This window comes from Pygoscelis adeliae, unplaced genomic scaffold, assembly GCF_000699105.1.
Source record: "Pygoscelis adeliae isolate BGI_AS28 unplaced genomic scaffold, ASM69910v1 Scaffold220, whole genome shotgun sequence".
Taxonomy (NCBI): Eukaryota; Metazoa; Chordata; class Aves; order Sphenisciformes; family Spheniscidae; genus Pygoscelis; species Pygoscelis adeliae.
This window is the reverse complement of record NW_008824049.1, coordinates 773547-794773: the sequence shown is the minus strand read 5'-3', so window position 1 is coordinate 794773 and position 21227 is coordinate 773547. Positions and strand designations below refer to the sequence as shown.

The 21227-nt window shown below is 38.0% G+C and overlaps 1 protein-coding gene across 1 annotated transcript in view; it reads left to right on the top strand.

Annotated features, from left to right (window-relative positions):
* The window catches only part of WDR49 (WD repeat domain 49), a 44676-nt gene that overhangs the window by 8000 nt on the left and 15449 nt on the right, over window positions 1–21227 (top strand). Inside the window, 7 exon segments of the mRNA XM_009333593.1 lie at window positions 1803–1898; window positions 1900–1968; window positions 5144–5235; window positions 11599–11699; window positions 15152–15246; window positions 15798–15912; window positions 19844–19942. Coding sequence (XP_009331868.1) covers window positions 1803–1898; window positions 1900–1968; window positions 5144–5235; window positions 11599–11699; window positions 15152–15246; window positions 15798–15912; window positions 19844–19942 — 667 coding nt within the window.

Genomic DNA, 21227 nt, shown 5'->3' with positions numbered 1-21227 from the left:
CATTGAACACTTTGGCCTTCTTGGCATTGCTGAAATCTTACTCTCTCTCTAATGACCAACATTTCCCCCCGGTTTTCCTTTTATTCCTCTTATCTTTGACTCTGGCAAGTTGCTTCTTGCTGTAGTGTGCCTTTTAAATTTTAATTTTTTTAAATTTTTTTCCTTTCATGTTTGTGTGATTGTACTGTTCAGTGCTCTTGCTTCAGTGTTCTGCTAGTTGCTCATAAAGCATTATATATATACGCATGTATGTATAAAACCTTCTGAAATTAGTGATCTGTGGTGAGTCATGCTAGCTCCCATGATCTGTTTTTCCCTTTAACTTTTCCAGCATATTTTTGAGAAAGTGCATAATTTCTTAATATATGAGATAATATCTCCTTTTTTCCCCTTCCTTTCCTTTCTGAGCAACTTCTGCCCTCTCAGCATCCTTCAATAATCAGCAGAGAGCTTAGAATGTGTAAGAAAATACCAAATATCATGTTAAAAGGAAAATTGCTTATAATCAGAGTTTAGTTTTTGCACTGCTTGAGGTGTTTTTAAGGGCAGAAGCAGTCTTTGTAATGTGGTAAGTATGAAGTGTATTGCTTCTCAAATAGATTTAAGTAATTAAATAAGACCTTCTAAAGGACAGCTTCACACTGCCTCGCTTCAATGAATTTTTTTACAAGTATACAAGAAAATATTTCTGATAGTTTTGACCAGTTGTTGCTAGAATAGATTAGTATTATATTTATGGCCTAAAGTATTAAGATCAAACATTAGTTTATGATATAAGGTCTCTCCAGTTTAGTTGTATGCATTGGCTGTGAGAACCAGGATATTTTCTTAGGTTTGGATTGCGTTATGAAGAAATACATGATCTTGTCTTTTACAAGTTCAGAGAAATAGTGAGAAACTTTTGTGAAATGAATTTGGAAGGTATTATGGATTTACTTCCAGGAAAAATTACTGAGTTATTTTTGCAATGGACAGTGCAGTGTGAGATGAAAATAACACTGAGTGAGTATGAAGCATCTTTACACAAGCAGTGGCTCAGTCATGAGCTGACATGTAGAAGACTCACCATGATGCCTCTTAAGTATCAAGTGCCTGACACAGTTTTATGTTCTAAAAATAGGGCTATAACTGTGATAGTGCGATTAAAAATGACTCTTTCTGATGCATTGCAAGATGATTTCTTGACTTTGGATTGAAGTAAGGTGGTCAGACATGACTCTGATGTACGTTTACAGCAAACGATAGTAAGACTTTATCGTCTTTGAGCAAGTTCATGTCCACTGACCAAAACAGAGAAAAGAAACAATCACGGTGGATTTTAGATGAACTTTCTTCTAACTTGTAAATCTGATCTTACCGATGAATTCTAAATGCAGCTGCTGTCTTCTCAGCATCCTTGAATTTCACTTTCCAGGGGCTGGTGATTCATTATTCAAGGTGTCGGTCATCTGAGAGAAGTAAGGAAAGATCTACCCAACCACCAAACAGCTTCTGTTAGATGTGTTTCCCAGATCCTAAGTGGCGTGTGGCTGTATTTGTGGTGATGCCCTGCTTCACTCCTGCTGATGACTCCAAAGGAGTGACTCAGCTGTCTTCCTGGGAGCTTTAATAGCATGGAATCAGAAATCTTTTTAATGAATTGAAAAGGGGGGAAAGAAACAAAAATCAATGCCAACTGCTCTGTGATTTGCATTTCAGATTCTAGTGTTTTGTAAGTTCAGAGCACATATGTATGACATTATTGTAATGAAGATGTATATAGCAAGATTTTATATTTCATCACAGTTTCTGCTTCCCCCTAGGTAATTAGCTCAAACACAGGATCTACTGTTATCTTCTTGCTGACTGACAGTGGGCAGAAAATCAAACCGTTTACTGGTTGTCATGGGGATGCTGAGTTTTAGCACTCTGGCACTGGATGCAAGTGAGACGAGGCTTTTAACCGGGAGCACAAGTGGAACCGTAAAGGTATAGGAAAGATCGTCCTTCTCCTTTAGCCTTTCAAGGTATTGGCTTCTCTCACAGTTTTACCCAAATACAAAATGTCAAAACAATAGCGTATTGTTTTCCGCTGCCTTGCTAAGAAAGATGTCAAAGCCATAATGCTGTTGGGAAAATGGAGTTTGATTTCTTTGCTCATCTAAAACCCTAGATATACACAGAAACCATGACATATAATCCTTGCTTCAAGGACTGTGCAACATACGGTAGAAATCCTGCTTTTCTTATGGTAGAAATCCTGCTTTTCTTACTTATTTCCAGTCAGCTAAATGAGAGAGGCTGTATCAGAAACCACACAAGGATCTGACCTGAATGGTTTTTGCTGCCCTTTAGTGCCGCTTTCTAGCAGTCCCTATAACATGCCATGCCCTATGTAGTATGAGACTCTTGAAAACCAAAGCAGGACATTTAGTTGGAGCACTCATCAGTTAGAGAGATGTGTCATCCACTGGTTAATACATTTGTCACTGCAAGATCAAGATTTTGAAATGGGAGCTGTGTTGGTAAAGATCATAACCTGCTAGTTTCTACACTGGCAGTGTGTATTCAAATGTTGGTGTGTTAAAAGGCAGTAACAATTAAACAGGTTTGTAATGTTCTCAAACATTTGGTCGTGTTGCAAACCACCACTTGAGCTAAGGAGACTTTACTCATGGACCTTGCCATATATGCTTCAGGTGAAAATACCAGCTTCACAAAGAACTGGCCAGCATACAGCGCTGTTAATTTTTAACCTGAATGCACACTAAACTCTTTCTAACTTACTGACCAAACTGACTTCTTCAGAGGGGGCCAGCTCTGACACATCCAACTTCATTTACTAGCTCTATAATAAAACACATCATATATATCAACAGATGCTAGCAGAAAATCCATATGCAGAGAGTTCACGGTGCTGCAGGGCAAAGGGCGGTAGTGGAAAGAGCACTAGCTTAATAAAAGTAGTGCACAAATGCAGCAGCTGAGCTGGCCAAGCAATCAGTCTTGTGGTTCCCAGCACGGTGCTTGCTTGTTAGACCATGCTGTTGCTTAACTTTTCTGGTGATGATTTAGAATGTCACTAGATTTGGCTCCAAAAACATTGTGCATCTGGCTTATCCTGGGGATTGGACAAAAGGACTGACTTAAGTCTACCACAAACTCACTGAAAGTTGGGTGTATGCTGTGTAGCTGTAGGAAATAGGGCAGTCTAAATCAAATGTACCAGTTCAAAGTATTTCTGGTATCTGGTGGTACTCACAGGCAGAAACTTCTCTGTATAATGGCAAACTTAAATGTTTCGTTCTTGCTGCCTTGATCTCAGTCTGGTAACAAAGATCAAGCTTATGCCCTTATACCTTTCCCCATTATCCAGAATGCTGACGCTGAGGTTAATGTGAAATAAACTCTTGGCTTTGTCTAATAAGAAGTGCTCTCAGAGGAAGGTTACTTCAGAGTAGTGGGAAGCCCTAATAAATAGTGATAATAATATGCATTTCCTGGAAAAGAGGCTTCTCTTAATGCTACGTTAGGGCTAGTCTAAATACAAAAGATCTGTCTTAGAACATTAGGTCTATTAGGTCTTCTAAGTATTATACCTGTCTTCCATTTCAGCTTTTAAAAAGTAGCATTACAAAATCATAACCCTATTTTAAATAGTTGTAATAAGAAAAAAGCAGGTGCAGTGGTGGTGCTCTTAAAATAATAAACTAGGGGAAGTCCAAATTTTAAGAACAGTCAGAGTTTTAAATTAGTGTCCTGAAGCTGAGGTCAAGTGTTTCCAGCAGGGATGATATAGCAAGGGAATTCCTTATTTCAGTTTTTCTGTCTTGTAAATGAAACTTGAAGATGAAGCCTCCCTGAATCTTACTTACATAAAACAAATGTATGCAACACCTTTGAAATAAATTCCTGCCATGAAATACGCATAGTTGGAATACCGATAGATGAAATGCATTCCAGTTTTAATGGCAAATACATCTTATCTGAAATTACTGTCAATATAAATTATCGCTGCATGAATTATTTTACATTTAAAATGAGATGTACTACCAATATCTCCCCAAACTGCATCTTTTGAAAAACTATTTTAATCTGTAGAAACCAGACTGTAAATTAATGAGTATCAGCCTAGGAAAAGCACATGCTGGTGCGTGGCAATATACAGACCCTATTTTATTGGGTTTTAGCATGATGTTGGGCTAGTGCAGGGAAAACTCAGTTATACATAAAAAAAAAAATCATTGCATATGATGTGAGTGTGTTCAAGCACAGATGATCATTGAGTTAGGAGGGGGCATATCAGTGACCTGAATTCTCCCTCAGTCCTTAGCCTACTCACTGGAGATAGGTAGGTATCTCTAAAGCCCTATGAGCAGTGATTGAGAAAACAGCGAGGCATTGGGTTGGAGGGGTGTCTACAGCCCTCTGAAAGGGAATAGAGGCCACATGTACCTATCAATGCCACTGCTTAGGTAGCAGAGTACTAATTACTATACCATTGGTTAGTGTTTTAACTTGTAAGCCAAGCTGACAGTATCCTGCAATTGCAGACAGTGTGCGTAGCCAGAGCAATCTATGGAACACATGCTGAATCTCATATGTCTCAGTACGTTAGTTTTATTGCTCATGAAATAGATGCTTTTGCGTAAGAGCAGTAAGTCTGCCATATTCTGGAGATGTCAGAATTGCTGAATATGCATAGGATTACTTGAAAAACAGAGGAGTTTCCTTCGAAGCATTGAATTGTGCAAATAGAAGCATGGGGACTTGGATAAAATTTACACCTTCTATCATATCATTGGTTCATATCCTGCCTCTGATACACAGTTCTGCTACTGTCTTACCTTATGACCTGCAACGTGTAATTTAATTTTTGTCTGTTTCCTCTGCCCATAAAATAGGGGATACTGTCAGTGCTCTTTTCTTCTGTGTCTTGATGGAAAAAACTCCATAATGGGAGGTACATGACTTAATCATGCTAGTATGTGACTTAGTAATTCCTGTCGCCTTTTTTTTTTTTGCTTATATCACACTTGGTTTTGCTATATTCCTTCATTGCTTTATTGACTCTGAAAGTACGAGAGCATTTTTCTGCTTTGCCTATACTAAGGTGTTGGGTTTTTTGTTTTTTTTTTCTTAACTAGAAGTTTGATTTCACTGTCATCATGAACTTAGTGTTGGAAAGGACAGAGCAGTTGGCATCTCCAAGATCCTGGTACTAAAGAGGATGGTAACGGTTACATGTTGGGACAGGTACCGTACACATTATAAGAAAAAGCAGGAAAAGATATATTGTTGAAATGTATTGTTTGCTTCAGTTTTTTTAAGATAAAAATCTGTCAAAGTCTAATTTTCTCAAAGCTTTGTAACTCACTGGCTGGTTGGCAACTCAGTGCAGGAAGAAGATTTAGGTCTGGCTGCACATCACTGAATATTGCTTTAAAAGTCGCAGCACAGTTGATGAAATGCCTTACCATAACTCTTGCGAACTAAGGCACCAGTTCTGCAGAGCGAATCCTATTTCAAGCCATGGGTCTGTCCATATTCAGGCTATTGTAAGGATTGCCACAATATTTACTTACTAAGGCTTTGTTCTCTCTGCTTTATAGTAGAGAAGAAAGTGCACTTTAAAATTGTTCAAGATCATCAAAGAACTGAAATTATAAAAAGCACTTTTCTGCTAAATTTTTATACCATTATTATGAAAAATATTGAGACTTAATTTGCAAACATTTCATTTGTAAACTTAGAATTTCAAAGAATACAGATGTTGCTTTATCTGAAGAGATAACTTACACAGCAGTTGTTCACTGTGAGATGAGGAAGAAAAAGGGATGAATTGCTTTTGTGTCTTTGTCTCCTTTGAAACTTTCAAACCAAATATCTTTATGTGCCTTTTAGGATGTAAATTCAGCAAGGAAAATAAGCAGTTATGGCCAAAAGCATGCTCAATACAGTGTATTGGCAATGGACTGGAAATGGGGAAAAATGCCTTTTAGTACCAAGGGTGCATGCTACCTCTATATTTTGCATTGTGTATTTATAGTACTTACAGCTTTTATGTAATAACTCCCAGCTGCAAGGTGGGAACATACTGTTGCTGTTCACACATGCCTGCAAAGTAATCATGGCTCGTAAGTAGCTAAAACTCCCTTTGAACCTCTGAATCCATGATGTTTGCAATGAACTGAGAATAATATTCATCATTACATTGTTTTCAATTGAGATCTGGGTCTAAACTTCACCTCACCCAAATTCAATCATCTAAATGCTTGTCTTGATTTTTTTTTTCTTTATTTTTTTGTCTCCAGCAAATGTAGGTTTTGTCTTCAACCAGAATAGGCTTGACCATGTTCTTAGCTTGCTTATGTGGGTGGGGGGATGAACTGCTCTCTGAAGCGCCATTGACCATAGTAGGAGACTAGAGAACCAGTTTAGAGACAGTCAACATACAGGTGACTAACAACTAGATTAAATGAATCCCCGTTAGCTGTCAGCACACTTTCTGGAACCATTCGAGTACTGAGTTTCTGCCTGAGCTTTCTGGAGCCAGTCAGTTATCCTGGGCTTTACGGTGCGCTAAAAGGCCAACATCCTGGGTGACTTCGCTTGAGAACAACTCATCTGTGTTCTCGCATAGCCACTTAAGGCTCTAACTAGAGTGATGGAGTTTGTTTTATTTTCTACAGTGTCCTTTCAATGAGTTGTTGCTTTTTCCAATTGTAGATATGGCTTTGATTCTTTTAAATAAAGTTAAGTTTTATTTGGCGTGGTGAATAGAAAGTAAATGTTAATCTACAGACAATAAAACATTGCTGTACTATGCAAATATTGTTGCAGACAGACTAAATTCTGTTTTTAATCTGCACATTAGACAGGATTGAAAGGCGTCTATTTTGGTGAAGATCAGTTTATTTTTCTTCCTGCCAGCCTACTGAACCTATAATTTTTCAGCTGGGATCACTGGACTGACTTGCCTTTACTTTCTTCCTAAAAGCGAATGGTAAAATTAAAGAAAATATTATTGTTACTGATTATTTCTACCTCCTATTTCTATCTGGCAAAGTCTTATTAAATTACCATAGGTACAAAGACAGCTGTCTGTTTTCCCTGATTGTAACTTTGCCATGTTCACCTGTATCCTATATAATCTTGCTATTGTGGTCCCTTGGGGAGATACAAATTTTGCTATCTGGTTCAGTTTGTCTCTTTCCAATCAATAGATAAACAGAAATGGAAAGAATTTTATCAATGCAGTGCTTAACTGAAATTTCCTTGGCTTTCATACAATTCTGTGTAAGTACTACATATTCTTAAGCACTGTTCATTGGAAAAGCATCGACACCACTTCTTCAGGTGGTAAGATCTACATTTTTATGGCAACTCAGTTCAAAATTCACTTCAACTTATTAGAAATAATAATCATGTTTAAGACAATACTAATAAAACACTTCTCTGTAGTAGTAAGGCGTGACCAGATTAATTTGTTTCTGACTGGGGTTTTTTTGTGCATCTTTTATGAGGGTAATTACAGCCTTCCACCTGAACAGTGTGAAGCAATTTTCTGTTCAAGCTGAAGAAGGGAAAGGGGGGCCGGTATTAGTATCATACCCTCCACGCTGCATTTTACTGCCACGCACTCTCGTTACAGATAGCAGAATGTTTATTGCCGCACAGATCAGCCGGGAACGTGTCCTCGTTATCACACGAGGCTGGCTCTATCACTGCGCGGGAGGACCGAGGCACTGGCTGGTGGCCAAGCTGTATTACTTACCAGACGTGACCAAATTGGATCATTTTGAGAGTCAAGGACAAATGTATGTTTATATTGAGTTTCTGTACTGTGGACAAGTTTTTTTTCAAATACAAGCTTTTTTTTTTCCCAGAGGGGTGTAGGGATGTGTGTGATTTACAGTGGAGGGACTGAAAGGACAGTTGCATTCATATCATTGTACAGGCATCAAAATAACATTTTCTGTGTAGCAAATATTGCATGGAAGTACAATGTACACACAAAAAAATTTAAAGATTTCAAATGCAGCGCTATATGTAATCTTTACTTCTTATTGATTTCATTTTGAATCGGTATGTTGTTAGCTGTTTAAATAACTCACTGGCTTAGTTGGCGTGTGTTCTTAGCAGCTCGTTGTAGCAGAGATAGCAGGTAAAGCATTTCAGCCTTTAATTTAGATGCTTTTTGATACTGAAGATTGCAAGTTCAATTTTTGCTAATAGAAATGGCAATTACACAGGCACTGTAAGAACACACGAGCCAAAGCTCGCGTCTCAACTTTAAGGAGGCAGGACTGAAAGCCCTTGAGAATGTATCTTATTACTGGCCTAATAGGGGCAGTGAGAAATTCTTCACTCCTCCCCGTTTCTCCCATCCTCCCGCCTCAAAGACTGAAAGAATCAATCCAGGCAGGAAACTAGTTCAAAGTCTACAGGCAGTCAGCATTGAGCATTTCTGAGATGGTCCCAAATGTAAACCTTGTAATGCAGAGCTTCATATTCACGCCACAACTCTGTATCACCCTTAGATGATACACACTGGTCTCGCTCCGCAGTAAGAACCTGAAATGAAATCGCTTCCCTTCCAAGGATAGGGGTTAAGTGGTGGGGGAGTGGGAGTTGCTAGTGATATACGGAACAGCAAAGGCCTTAAGACCCATTTCTCACTTCCTTAGAAAACCTTTACCAATATTTTAATAGTCTGATCTTTATAAAAAGCACCTTTTTTTTTTTTCAGTGACCAGTGTTACACCCATATAGGAATGCAAGTTCTGCTAACATTTTTAAGGTGAACTTTCATATAGCACACGTATATATTAGGTTTGGTAAGAATTTTTGTTTTTTTTGCTGTAAGTTTGGCTCAAGATGGCTGATTCATTTAAAGTTAGTGTTGTTTAGTCCAGGGAGCTATGGTGGAAAAGTTGCTTGGAATAGCAGTATTGAAAATGCCTACCTTAAACTGTGCTTCAATCCTCCAAAGCCTCTGCAATCCAAATCAGCAGAAAAAGCAACTTATCCAAGTGATTTTGTTGAGAACTGGAGGTGACGTGCTATATTTCCTGTGCATATAATATCCCGGGTGCTACTAAATTATCAAATTGAGTGTAGACTGGGGGGGATTATTTACGACTTTGTCCTGTCAGGGTAACAAAAAGAAGCCTTGACGTGGTGCTCACTCTATTCACCTCCACACTTTCAATATATTCTCAAGTCTATTGCTTCTGTCTACTGTCACAGACCTACATCAGCATTTTCATATCATTACCTTCAGCGAGGAGCATTCCCTTAATTTCTGCCTTGTTTAGTTCTAGACTATAAATAACACTAACTGCTCACGAAACCGAGTCTTGCAGAGCCCTACCCTAGAGACTACTCAAAACCTGAAAATTTCATTGGTTTGACAGTCTTTACAGACTAACATCTAATATCTAATAATCAACACGCCAGTTGGAAGTCCGTAATTATGGCCCACTCTAAACTGCAGCACAGTAGATGAGAAATAACGTCGAGTACTCCACTGAAGGAAGTGTACTGAGCGTATTTGTCAAGCCATTTTCTTTATATGATTCTTATTCTGGATCCCTCTCCCCAGCTTCCCAGTCAGTATGATGGGAAAATAAATACAGATATTTATGCCCATTATGCACCCAGAAGGGCTGTAAGAAATAAATTAGTCTACTGCGTGTATATGCCAGCTAGGGTGCCTATCTGTTTGACTGCTTCTAAGGAGCTAAATATTTTAGATGAGGAAGGCTTACAATACCGTGAATGTCACCGATATGTCAAAGGAACAATAAACTTATTGAGCTTTTAGGGGTCGTCTTCAGCCTGCTGCTGCTGCTGGTATCCTGAGTAACCTGGTGTAGAGTTATTGCCAATGCTGCTGGGGAGCTGGTTGTTGCAGCCCTGGGGGTCCCTGGAAAAGGTGCCTGCTGATGATCCTGCAGTCCCACAGACCCTCTCCAGAAATCATGAACCCAATATTTAGGTGATAAAAATTCTCCATCTCTGCTGATCTAAAAGGAGCAAGAAAAATTTACGTTAGCTGAGGATCTGGCCCTGTAATTAGGCAACAATTTTTCTGTTCAGACAGCTGCTTGTGTGTAGACAACTCATTGATGTAGTGGCTGGGATGTGCAAATGAGGTAGAGACTGTGTTTTGCGCTCATTAAAGAAGGCACTAGAAATCTCATATGGCCACCATCTGCTGCCTTGTTTGTTGAGTTTGATCATTAGTCAATGAATGGTTCTACTGAAATTCAGTGATTAATCTCCGGGATATGATTCTCTTTCTCATGATGAAGGATGGCAGAATTTAGTTCGTTATAGTAAAATTGTACGAATGTGCAAATTCTCTTCAAAAGAGATTGGGATTCATAAAGCAGTTAAGTACAAAAATGGGAAAATTAGCTGTGAGTTCTTGTAATGCCTATTTACAAACACAAGCTCCTTGATAAAAGCTGGGAATATCTCTTGTAGATATGCAGTGACTAAAACAGCAACGTGGTTGTGCTTAAAGAAGGACTTCTAGAAGGCACACAATCTCTGCAGGCGATTTTAATGACTGACACTGATTTCAGCAAGCTATTAGGAGGCTTTTCTTTCTAGACAGTAGAAGGAATATTTCATTGACAGGTGTTTTAAAGTATTTTCTGTACGCTGGCTTGGCTCAATTTGTCTATAATGCATAAAATGAAATTTAGTGAAAAGGGGGTTTATTAATGGCCCTGATTTATTAAGTATGTAATGATCTTTAATCTTCTCTTTCTAAAGAAACAGTTCAGTTAGAGACCTTGGAGTTTTTAATTGCATGTTGGAATAGTTTTTCAAACAACAAAGCATTAAGTCTTGTTATGCATCCATTTCACTTTTTATGTGAAATGATTTGACCATAACTGATACTTACAGGGAATTTAAATAGTCTAAACCCAGTCTGGCAACAAACATAGAATCATAATATGCACAGATTTATAGCCCATGAAATTGCTCTAAAGTCAGTGAAGTTGCATAGGATATACGTCATGGCACATTTTGGTTTTGTACTGGTATCTTCAGCTATTTTCTGTCTTGAGAATGTAAAATATATTCTCTGTTTTACTGGGCATTCTTTGAATCTGCATCATATGTCTACAAAACAATTTGAAAAGCTGTGGATTTATTTACTATGTTTGAAGAAATCTGTTTATAGGGCTATTGATTTTTTTTTTCTCCTGCATCTATATGCAGTTTCACCTGTTAGTTTTCTTTATAGGAGTGAAAGTGTTTACACAGAGATTTACTTTGGATCACAGTATTCATGAATAGAAAATAAAGGTTAAATTTCTGAAAGAGCATTTTTTGAGCTGTAACTCTTGCATTTCGCATTGCTCAGGGAAATGAATGCTTCTAGCAACCAACTTGCAATATGTATTTCATGTGGATGAAATTTATTTGCAGATTTGTCCCATTTGATATTTAAAAAGTGATGGGAACAATGAGTTCATGCACAACAGAGGCTGCTTCTATGTAGAATTGCTCGGCCTGCGCATTTGGCCACCCCTGTGTTTTAGGAGGAGCGTGGAGCAAACTTTGTTTCCCATGGAAGTTTTGCAATACCCTGGGGAGGCAGCTGATGGCAGGGTGTGATGCTCATGCTGGAGCTGGATCCATTATCATGGCTACTGATAAAGCGAGTCAGGGTCTCCTAACAGCTCAGGCAGGTGAAAGTATGGAATATATAGACAGAGTGCAAAGAAATCAGTCCACTTTATTTTTTGTTCTCTAATTCGATAGGAGAAGTGCAAAGGAATTGGGTTTTACTTGTGGCTTTTTTAAATCTTTTTTTTAGCAAAGGGAAAAATAGAGCAAAGCTTCAAACTTCACGTCTAAGCTATTGAGTGAAGTCCACGGGAGCCCTTTAACTGACTCTAAGGAGTGTTCAACCAGGCAGCTAAAGAAAAACTATTTCCCCTCCCACCGACCACCAAAAGCGACTAGCAGAAGGAGACTTTTCCTTATCAAGCCTCCAGGGCCAGGATTACAAGCAGTAAGCAATGGTCCTCGGGAAGCTTTCAGACTCCTCCTGTCTGCATTCAGGTACCTGGGTATTTTCTTTTTTGATCAGGACTGCTGTCTGGGTCCCAGTGAGAAGGTACCCAGCCCACTCTTTCTGTTCAGCTGTACTAGCTCTTTCTGTGGAAGGCTGGAATATCTTAGGAAAAACTTTTCCCTCTTTAGACAGTACTTGGGTAGACATATGAAATACAAATAAAAAGTAGCTGTGGTACAGTAGTTATTCTGACTTTTAAAGACAACACTTTTAAGAACTGCCATGCTTGAAATAAATACTATAGCTCTACAGATGTCTCAAGGGAGATATGTGCTTGCTTTCTTTGTCTCTTATTTTTTCTTTTGCGAAAAGGGTGACAACTGATATATTTATATACGGGAGAGTCTGCCTATTTTATTTGAAAACTACAAGAAATTATTCAAGCTTCAAGCAGCTCTTTGCTCCATGCTTTTAGGAAGAAAATCAGCAAATTGAAAATCTTCTTGTCTTTCATAGGAAGGATGTTGTCAAAAACAAGTACAAGAAAAAAGGCTGATGAGGATGAAGACACAAAGAAAAGCAACTCCTTTTCTTGAAGAGGAATCTCCTAATTTTGGTATGGAGGATAAACAGTAATTTTACTTGTAAGTAACTTATAAAAGTGGGTTTATGCAGTGGTACGCTTTGACCTAGTATGTCAAAATTGGATAAAAAGCCGAAAAATACAGGACACTTCAGACCCAATTTTCTTGAGAATGTTAGAAGACTTCAAGATTTTATGTTAAAATAAAGCACTGAAATTGTCTCCAATTTGAACCATTGGTTTGTTAACGTAACAGAAATTATATTTTAAGTAAATTCATGTGCTTTCTCAAGTTTTTAATGGTTTGCTCTCCCCATCCTCCAATTAGGAACATGGATTCATGAGATGTGCAAAGAGCAAATGGAATTTTCCGGCATCGCCTAGATGTCAGGTGCTGAGTGCATCTTGTCTATGAGCTAGAAAGTGTCTCCTTGAAATGGAAAGGCGATGGTATAGTGTGATGCCTGTTTGCTAATATAGTGTACATGGCTTTATTATTACATGTATGGACCCTGTTTTCTCAAAAATGATGTGTGGTTTGTTAGATGCTGTTACAAAAGATAATACTTAGTCCTGCTGACAATATGATGTATTAGTCTATCGCTTTGGTATGCTTTTAAGCATTTCATTCTTCAATAACCTTCTGTAGCATGGACTATACAAAATACAAGCAGAGTAAAATGCAATTGTACTAAAATATAACCTTGCATTAAATTTTCTGAACATAAAATCTTGAAACACTTACAGTATGAAAATACTTTTTTAGATAACATTCACAAATTTAATCTTAGCAATACCATCTGAATCATCAAAATTAATTAAAATTGAAGGTAATTTTGTTATATGTGGGGTTATTTCTATATTGGATAAAGTATTTGTTAAAGACTGAACAGCAGGTAAAAAGAACACCGAGTGAAAAACATTTTTAATATACTTTAAATCTAGACTCTAATTTCAGAGCATTCCTCCTAGATTTCACTCTATGAAGTAGTTAGAAATCAGACCTGAACTGGGCCCAACACCACAATTTTTAATATTCTGATAGGAAAATAGCAAATTGCTAAATAAGTGTCATTTTGTGAGGTCTGCATTATTCCGAGGCGTTGCCATTTTTTGCCTCTTCCCAACCATGGTAATGAACACGGAGAGGTGCCAGCTCCTTCTTCCACCTTCCAGCCCAATGGGTGCCTTGGGAGACCTCTTTAGGGAGGGGATGGCAGAGTTTTTTTTGCCTGAGTTTTAGAAGTGCCTAAAGATAAACAGATCAAGTTGTTCCACTTTTGGTACATTTTACAAGCACATGAAAAAGAAACTGGCTTTTGGGTGTTCTTGTAAATGTTTTACTGGAAAGTGAATCCTCATGAAGGATTCTCTCTTTTGTTAGAGCCAGATTCCTCAGAAATCGTGCTTTTAGTAGAAATTGCTTTGGGATCACATCAACATGTCCTAGTTTCCAATTCTGCAGTGACGTGAGGCATTTCTGAGAGTATGTTCTTTTTGGGGGACATTTATGGTAATGTATAAACCTCTAGATCAGTTACTAATTTTTACGTAATTAAAATGTCATTAAAAAAAGATGATTGGGAGCCTTATTTATGCAAGTTGAATTTCTGGCTCACTTGCTAAACATCTAGCTTGTATTTGCACAGCGAGTGGGTCATTTCACATATGATTTGCAAATAGCTATCTACCTGATCTGAAGCCCTCCAAAACTGTGAAGAAACCTTCTCTTGGATTTAAAGGGCTTTTGATGTGACCGTAAATTGCTACAACTAGTTCTGTTGCTTAACGTCGCTGAAACAGAAGCTGCATAGACTTGCAAACACATTTGTATGTCCCATCCCTTCATCCTATTGTGGAAATGGCGGCTATTTCTGAAAGGGGGAGCCTTCTCAGGGTAAGGATAGAGTACATGCTACCCTCTGGATTTTCTGCTTATACTTTAGCCAAAAAGCGTTTCATTTTTCTGGAAAAATTCACAGAGGAAAGAAACGTTTAAATGCCAAAACAACATGAAGTAGTGAAGTGGTAAACTGCTATTTTGATATAATTTCTGTAGTTACATGTATATCTAACCACATTCTAAGAATATTCTGGGGTTGGTTTTTAATTTGTCTTTTCAGAATGGATAGAACAAAAGAATAAGAGCCTTCCTACTGAAGGATAGTTATAGTTTCAAACCTCTTTCTTCAGCCATGTTATAAAAGGTATCTATCTAAAAGCAGAGCACCACTTAAGTGTTCTTGTGGCTGCTTAAATCTTACTACTTAGCTGGCAGGCAATAAAACTTTTATTCTGCATTCTTCCCTAAAGGTCTGCTTCATGCCATATTTACGTACATATATACATATGTAACTATATAAATATTTTTAAATAAATATATAAAATGTATGTATATAAAAAATATCCCCGCCCAAATGCTTTTCAAATATGGATGAACCTTACAGTTCTATAGCTAAGAAAAAGATTGAAGGGGACAGCATGTGCAACATCTAAATGTAGACATTGACGAGCAAACGGTACATAATTGCTCCCCGGATCGATAGGTACAGATTCCTCCCGTGAGCCTGACCTTGAGGCAGATGCTTGCATTCAGTTCGCCGTGTCTGGGGAGCCCATGGGTGTTGTGACTTGCAGCCAGGTAAAGATCTATTTCAGCTGTGCCACAGACATTTTTGCTTTTGATATGGGCCCAACTGGATCTCTTAGTATCATTGTTTCAAATGACATAAAAATATTTCAGCAACAAATGAAACATAGAACCTGATTTCTTGGTACAGACTTGTTTTCACAAAACGAAGTAGTAATTAACACTATTAGTTATCTTCAAGAGGCTGGCCCAATTTCCCAGCACTTACTGTATTAGCTGCGTTCATCTCATTTAGGAAGGATCCCATCTAGGGCAGGCAGAGTTTTGGCTTTTTATCTGATGTGGAAGCCGTGTTTAGGAAAGAAAGGTAACTTTTTTCCCCCCTAAAAGATAGTAAAGAATTGACTCTATCTTAAGGAGCAAATAATAATAATTTTTTTATCCTACACATCTGTTTAGACGTCCTGAACATTTTTTTGCCTGTAACGATATTGTCTGCCTGGTCGAGTAATATTATGAAGATTAGATGAGAAAAGTTAACTTACAGAAGCACAATTGCATTTGGTTTTTCAGTAAAACTGGATTTTTAAGCTGTGTTTAAGTCATTGAAAATTGGAGCCCTCAAGGAGATGGAGGGCACAAATGAGTCTGACTTTGCTCTTCTCCCTGAGAAATACTTTAGGGAAAAGACAGAGGAGTGGTGCTCTGAAAATCTGAGTCTTCCTAGCCTGTTGGAAAATAAGTAGACCTCCATTATATTCTCATTACTCCAGCTCTCAGCACAGAAAGGCAAAAAATAAAGGTCACTAGCTTTTACCATCTGTGCTAAAATGAGATGAAGGTAATAGAGAACTCCAAGATTTATTGCTTAGCAGCATATAATCCTATCTCAACAACTTCTTACTTTGTAAGGGCATGTTCCATAACCCACTAAATTTGATTGGAAAAATCAGAACTTCTTTCATCAGGCACTGGATCAGGCTTTACAGGTTAATTGAAAAAATGAGTCTGAAATACTGACTTCTGAATTTGTTTGACCGAAGAAAAAGGATTTTAATTTGTGTACAGATTTTTAAAAGATAAATCCAAGAGTATGAGAGTGAAATGATATTTGGATATTGTACCAGATGATTTCTGCCCAGGTATGATGTTTAATAAGATGAGAGACTTCCCTCAGTCCATTTGGAAAACATAAGCTTCATTCAACTGTCAAATGACTGAATATGGGAGAATGAAAGCTGGGCAAGAGGCTGCTTCAGCTAACTTGAGAAATAATTTTCTCTTCAGTGTAGTTACAGTCAAGACCCAGCAGCATCAGACAACTCATTTCCCTGACCAACGCTGAATGTGTAAGTGCCTGCTGATGGCTTAATTGGTCATTAACAAGAAACTTTTGATGAAACAGAACAAAGTTGGAAATGTTTTGAAAGTAAACACAGTACTAAAAAGGAGGCTGGAAAAACCCAATTACTTCTGTTCTCTGTCTTTGCCAAGCACCTTCAGACACAACATTCTGCTTTTGGTGTTCCTACTAAACAAGGAAACAAAGTCCCAATAAAATGTCAGCTGTATCAGTCTCCTTAAAATAGGTGTTTGCTATCTAGGCATCGTCTTGGTTCAGAGACACCTTTCCACTGTTCAATTCAAGCTGGCTCTTGGCAAAGTTTGTATAACTGCTTAATTTGATTCATTAAAGAAGTTGACTTGTGCATTCATTAGTGTCTTTGCATCCTTGATGAGGCTTTCTGATGGCTTTGCAATTTGCTTTGCAGTTTCTCCCTATTCTTTAGAAAACCTCATCTCAAAACCTGATAGCTAACGATCTGACTATGGTATGAAGGATATATGACACTTATAACAATGCATATTATAGAATTCAATTGATTGTGGTTTGTAGAGACAAATATCAGCTATTCGAAGGCCAGTATTTGGTGCTCTTCTGAGAGACACTATCAGCTTTCGGTAAGATGGATAGCAAAGGTCAATAGCTAAGCTTGTGGAAAGAAATGAGGTGAAAGAACTTGATTGTGTTAGATGCTTTGCAGCTGACTCAGCAAGGCCAAATGTGCAATCTCTAAATTAAATACTTTGAAGCTGAATTAATTGTGATATGAGCTTTAGTTTTTTTAATCAGGTGCCTGTTTTCATCTGACCAGGGGATGTTATTTCTCAGTAGGGATTTCATTAGCGGTGTCTCTCTCACTCCCCGTCTCTCCCCACCTCTCTCTGCTTTTCCCGTGAAAGGCAAAGTGTAAAATACTGTGCTTTTAATATAGACGATTCCAGCATTTCAGAACTTTCCCACTATTTTAGCTCTAACTATCCAAAGCTCGTCCTCATCAAGCAAAAGAAAAATAAGTCTTGCACTTTCTGCATCACTGTGGGTTGCTCAAAATGAGAGCTAAATGAGAGATAATGCCATAAAAATAGTGTGGGCAGTGCAATTTTAAAAGCAAAACTTGCATGAAGTGTAATTGCTATGTGTGAATACCACCGTTATCAAACTAAATAAGCACAGCTGTTAGTAAATCTGTATTTTATTTCTAAGTGGACTTGGCTTCTCAGTGACCACTATATAGAGAAAACAGCTGGATTGTTAATACAAACCTCTGTCACGTCTGTCCAGTTTGTGCTACTGAGTATTTTTAATGTATTGTGGACACAGTTATACCTCAAGCACACTGATTATTAAGAATTTTTCCTGCAATGGCTGTACTGTAGACACAGGCCCTGTGAACTGGTTTGTTGTTTGAGGCTTTGAACCATCTCTCATTAAAGCCAAGAGCAGCACTCTGCTGCCTTTTGGATAAGGGTATCAGTAAATTGGTATCAGATTCTTTTTGCAGCTAACTTTAACAATTCCTAGTCAAAACTGTTCACATTTAAGTGTGTGTTTAAATTGCTTTCTTGTATCTGAAATACACCAATTAAGTATTAAACCCTGGTAATGTATTAATTAGCTTTTTTTTTTAATTTAATGTATCTCTTAATTAACTGAAGCCAGAAATGCAGCTTACATCTTTACAATTCTAATCCTTTAAATCATTGCAAGTTTCATCCTAAGCTTACTGAAATCAATAGATAAACTCCTGTAGCTTTCCCAAGAGCTAAGTACCTGTAATTACAGCTGTAAGGTGAGATTCTACAGTTTGGACAAAAACTTGTCTTGAATTTTTTGCTTCTTGGTTTCCTACTGTGCACAAAAGGTATCGTTTTCTGCATAAGCAGTAATGAGCAGGGCTCAGTGAGTATTGTGTACCTTCGATTTTGGGTTTTTTTTTAATGGTCTCTACACTGTTAACAATCACTTGGGAATAAAAATCAGTCTTTACGTACTGGATTCATACCTTGTTAAAGGCAAGTGAACTTTCATCTTAAATGGTTGCAGCAATTTTGATCTCTGCAGCTCATCTATGTTCCGATGAGCTAACACTCATCGTCTTGTTAACAATATACAAGTGTATGAAATTCTTAACAAGTTAATTCCTCAGGCCTCTTTCCCAAAGAAAGTAGTACAGACTTCCAGCCTACACTGCTCAAATGAGATACTATCAGGTGTCATAATAACAGCTCAGTGAATATCATTTAATTTTTATTCATGAACTAGTCTGACTTTAGTGAGAGAGATATATACACATGAGAAGAAAGACTCCTGTCCTTAATCTGGGACTGGAGGAATCCCTGAAGATCAGCCTGCTGTATATATGTAAATAAATGGTCGCAGGGTAAACCTGCTCAGTCATGCAGATGTTCAGTGAACAGTATTAATGCTCTTGTTTCAATAGAGGATAATTTGATTTTTTTTTTCGCCCCTGAATGTCAGGATAGAAGTTATAATAGATTAAAAGAATGGAGATTTGGAGAAGGAAAAAAAAAAAAGCCAGTCTAGTCTCCCTGAGTCGAGCAGTGATTAACTGCTTCTGTGAAAAAGTAAAAAGCAAAGTTCTGCTCAACACTGGACGGGTTTTGGCATGGGCAGCATGTACAGGGAGGGAGGCCTCTCCCTTTGGTTGTTTCAGGATCTCCGGCTAGTTTTTAATACAGAGACTTAAATGGGGAAGAAATAAAATATAATAAGCAGTTACAAAAGCACCAGTGAAGGCACATTCCCAGGGATTTCTCTCTTGATATCGACTAGGTTTGACTTCAGTGCCCAACAAGGTGCTGGCTCTGGCTGAGGATTTCCCCGGAATGGGGGCATCTCCAAAGAAGGGCTGTCCTCTCCTGCTCTTTTACTGGCACCAAAGTTACCTTGCCGTACCTCTCCAAGGGAAAGGCTTTTTCTCCTCCATCCAGTCCATCTGTTTTCCTGTTTCATAGGAATTAAGTTCCCTGAGATCTTCACTCTTCCATCAGGTTTGTTAGACCTGGCCAATGAACTCAAAGGGTGCAAGGGAGAGATGGGTACAGCGCAGTCCTCAGGAGTGAACAAGCCTTGGTTCCCAGTTAGGGAACTGGGAGAAGAATTACCAAAAAGCTAAACTTGTCAGTAGAAGTGGAAGCAGAAAATTCAGTGTTGTTCTCTGTGAAGCATAGTGCTTGAGGTCTGCTTCTTTCATATTTTTCCTCTTCCAGCAGCCTGATTTTCACGGTGTACTTCACCAAATATATAACTGATTTTGATGTGGAGTTCACTCCTGTTTTGTAGCCTTGAAAGCTGTATTTGATGAGAAAAGCCTGTTCCCAAAAGAAATTCATGATCATGAACAAAGAGCAAGGCAACTCTGTGAGCGAGTGTGCAGTGAAGGCAAGAAAAAAAGAAATAAGAAGTAAGCAAAGCTGGAAGAAAAATAACCCCCCTCTTACAAAGGAAGGTGTGTATAAAGAATGCCATATACAGAGTGAAACTGCCTTTGCTACATGCTATTAGTTTTGACAATGCACTCCCTTTTTTCTTAGGGGCAACATTTTCAGCCTTTACTTGGGATCCCGTCCTTACACAGCGCTTGGACCTTAACTAGGATCCCATCTCTCTAGCTTGTCCTGTGTTTTTCATCAAAGTAACTGAAATCAACGGTGTTATTTTTATGCTTTTTTTGTCTGTTTTGAATCATTTTTCTGACTGAAGTCCAGCTGAAGTTTCTAGGTATTTGGATGTTCTTCGAGTGTTTTAAAACTGAGAGTGATCAAATCCAGATCTGATTGACACCAAATAGTTTGGGTCTAGTCAAGTTATTCGTCAGTTATTTACCCTCTTCCAAATCTAAGGTTTTCTGTAAGAGTTTCATGTTCTAACCCTAAAAACAGGAATGCAAGTGTGAAAAAAGAGGAATAAAAGTGTGAGGCCAGAGAAGAATTTGATGTTTGCAGCAATTTTTTTCTGAAGTATGTGTGTTCCTAAGGTCTGATATTCATTAATTCAGATTAAGTAAGTACTGACCCCGAACTTGATCTCACACTTCTACCAGACATTCCTTTGTATCTGTGAAGCCATATGCAAATGACAATTAGCAGCTGAGCTGGATGCTTGATTGGATTAGGTGGTGTCAAAATATTAATCATGGCAATCATGGCTCTTTTTCCCTTGGACTAAAAAATGAAAAAAAAATTTCATGTTTCTTTGGATATGAACCGCCCCCCCAATATTCTGACATTGTTTTACACTAATCTCCTTTTTGAGTCTGAAGGGTAAGAAATTTCTGTAGACAACCTAATTTCCTACATTTTCTAGCTTAATACCTGTTCTGGATAAATTTGGGAAAAGTAACTGACTATTCAAGTGCTTGCCTAAACTGACGGAAATGTTTTAAGAGGTATTTTTTCTAAAAACTCAAGCCCTAATTCTTTCTCTGCCAGGAGCTTTGCTATTCATTAAGGAGCAAGGTCAGATTATAGGAAGAAAACGACGAGCTGGTTTCCAACCTCAGGTGCAGCTTCTGCTCAGGAAATACTGCTCTCTGCAGTATATGGTTGAGTGTTTGTCTTATCACTTCTACTGGAAAATATTTTCTCACTATTAAATGGACTTCACTCCAACCAATTTACATATCTTACTGAAATAATGTTAGTATTTTGGCTCATCCTCAAGTTTA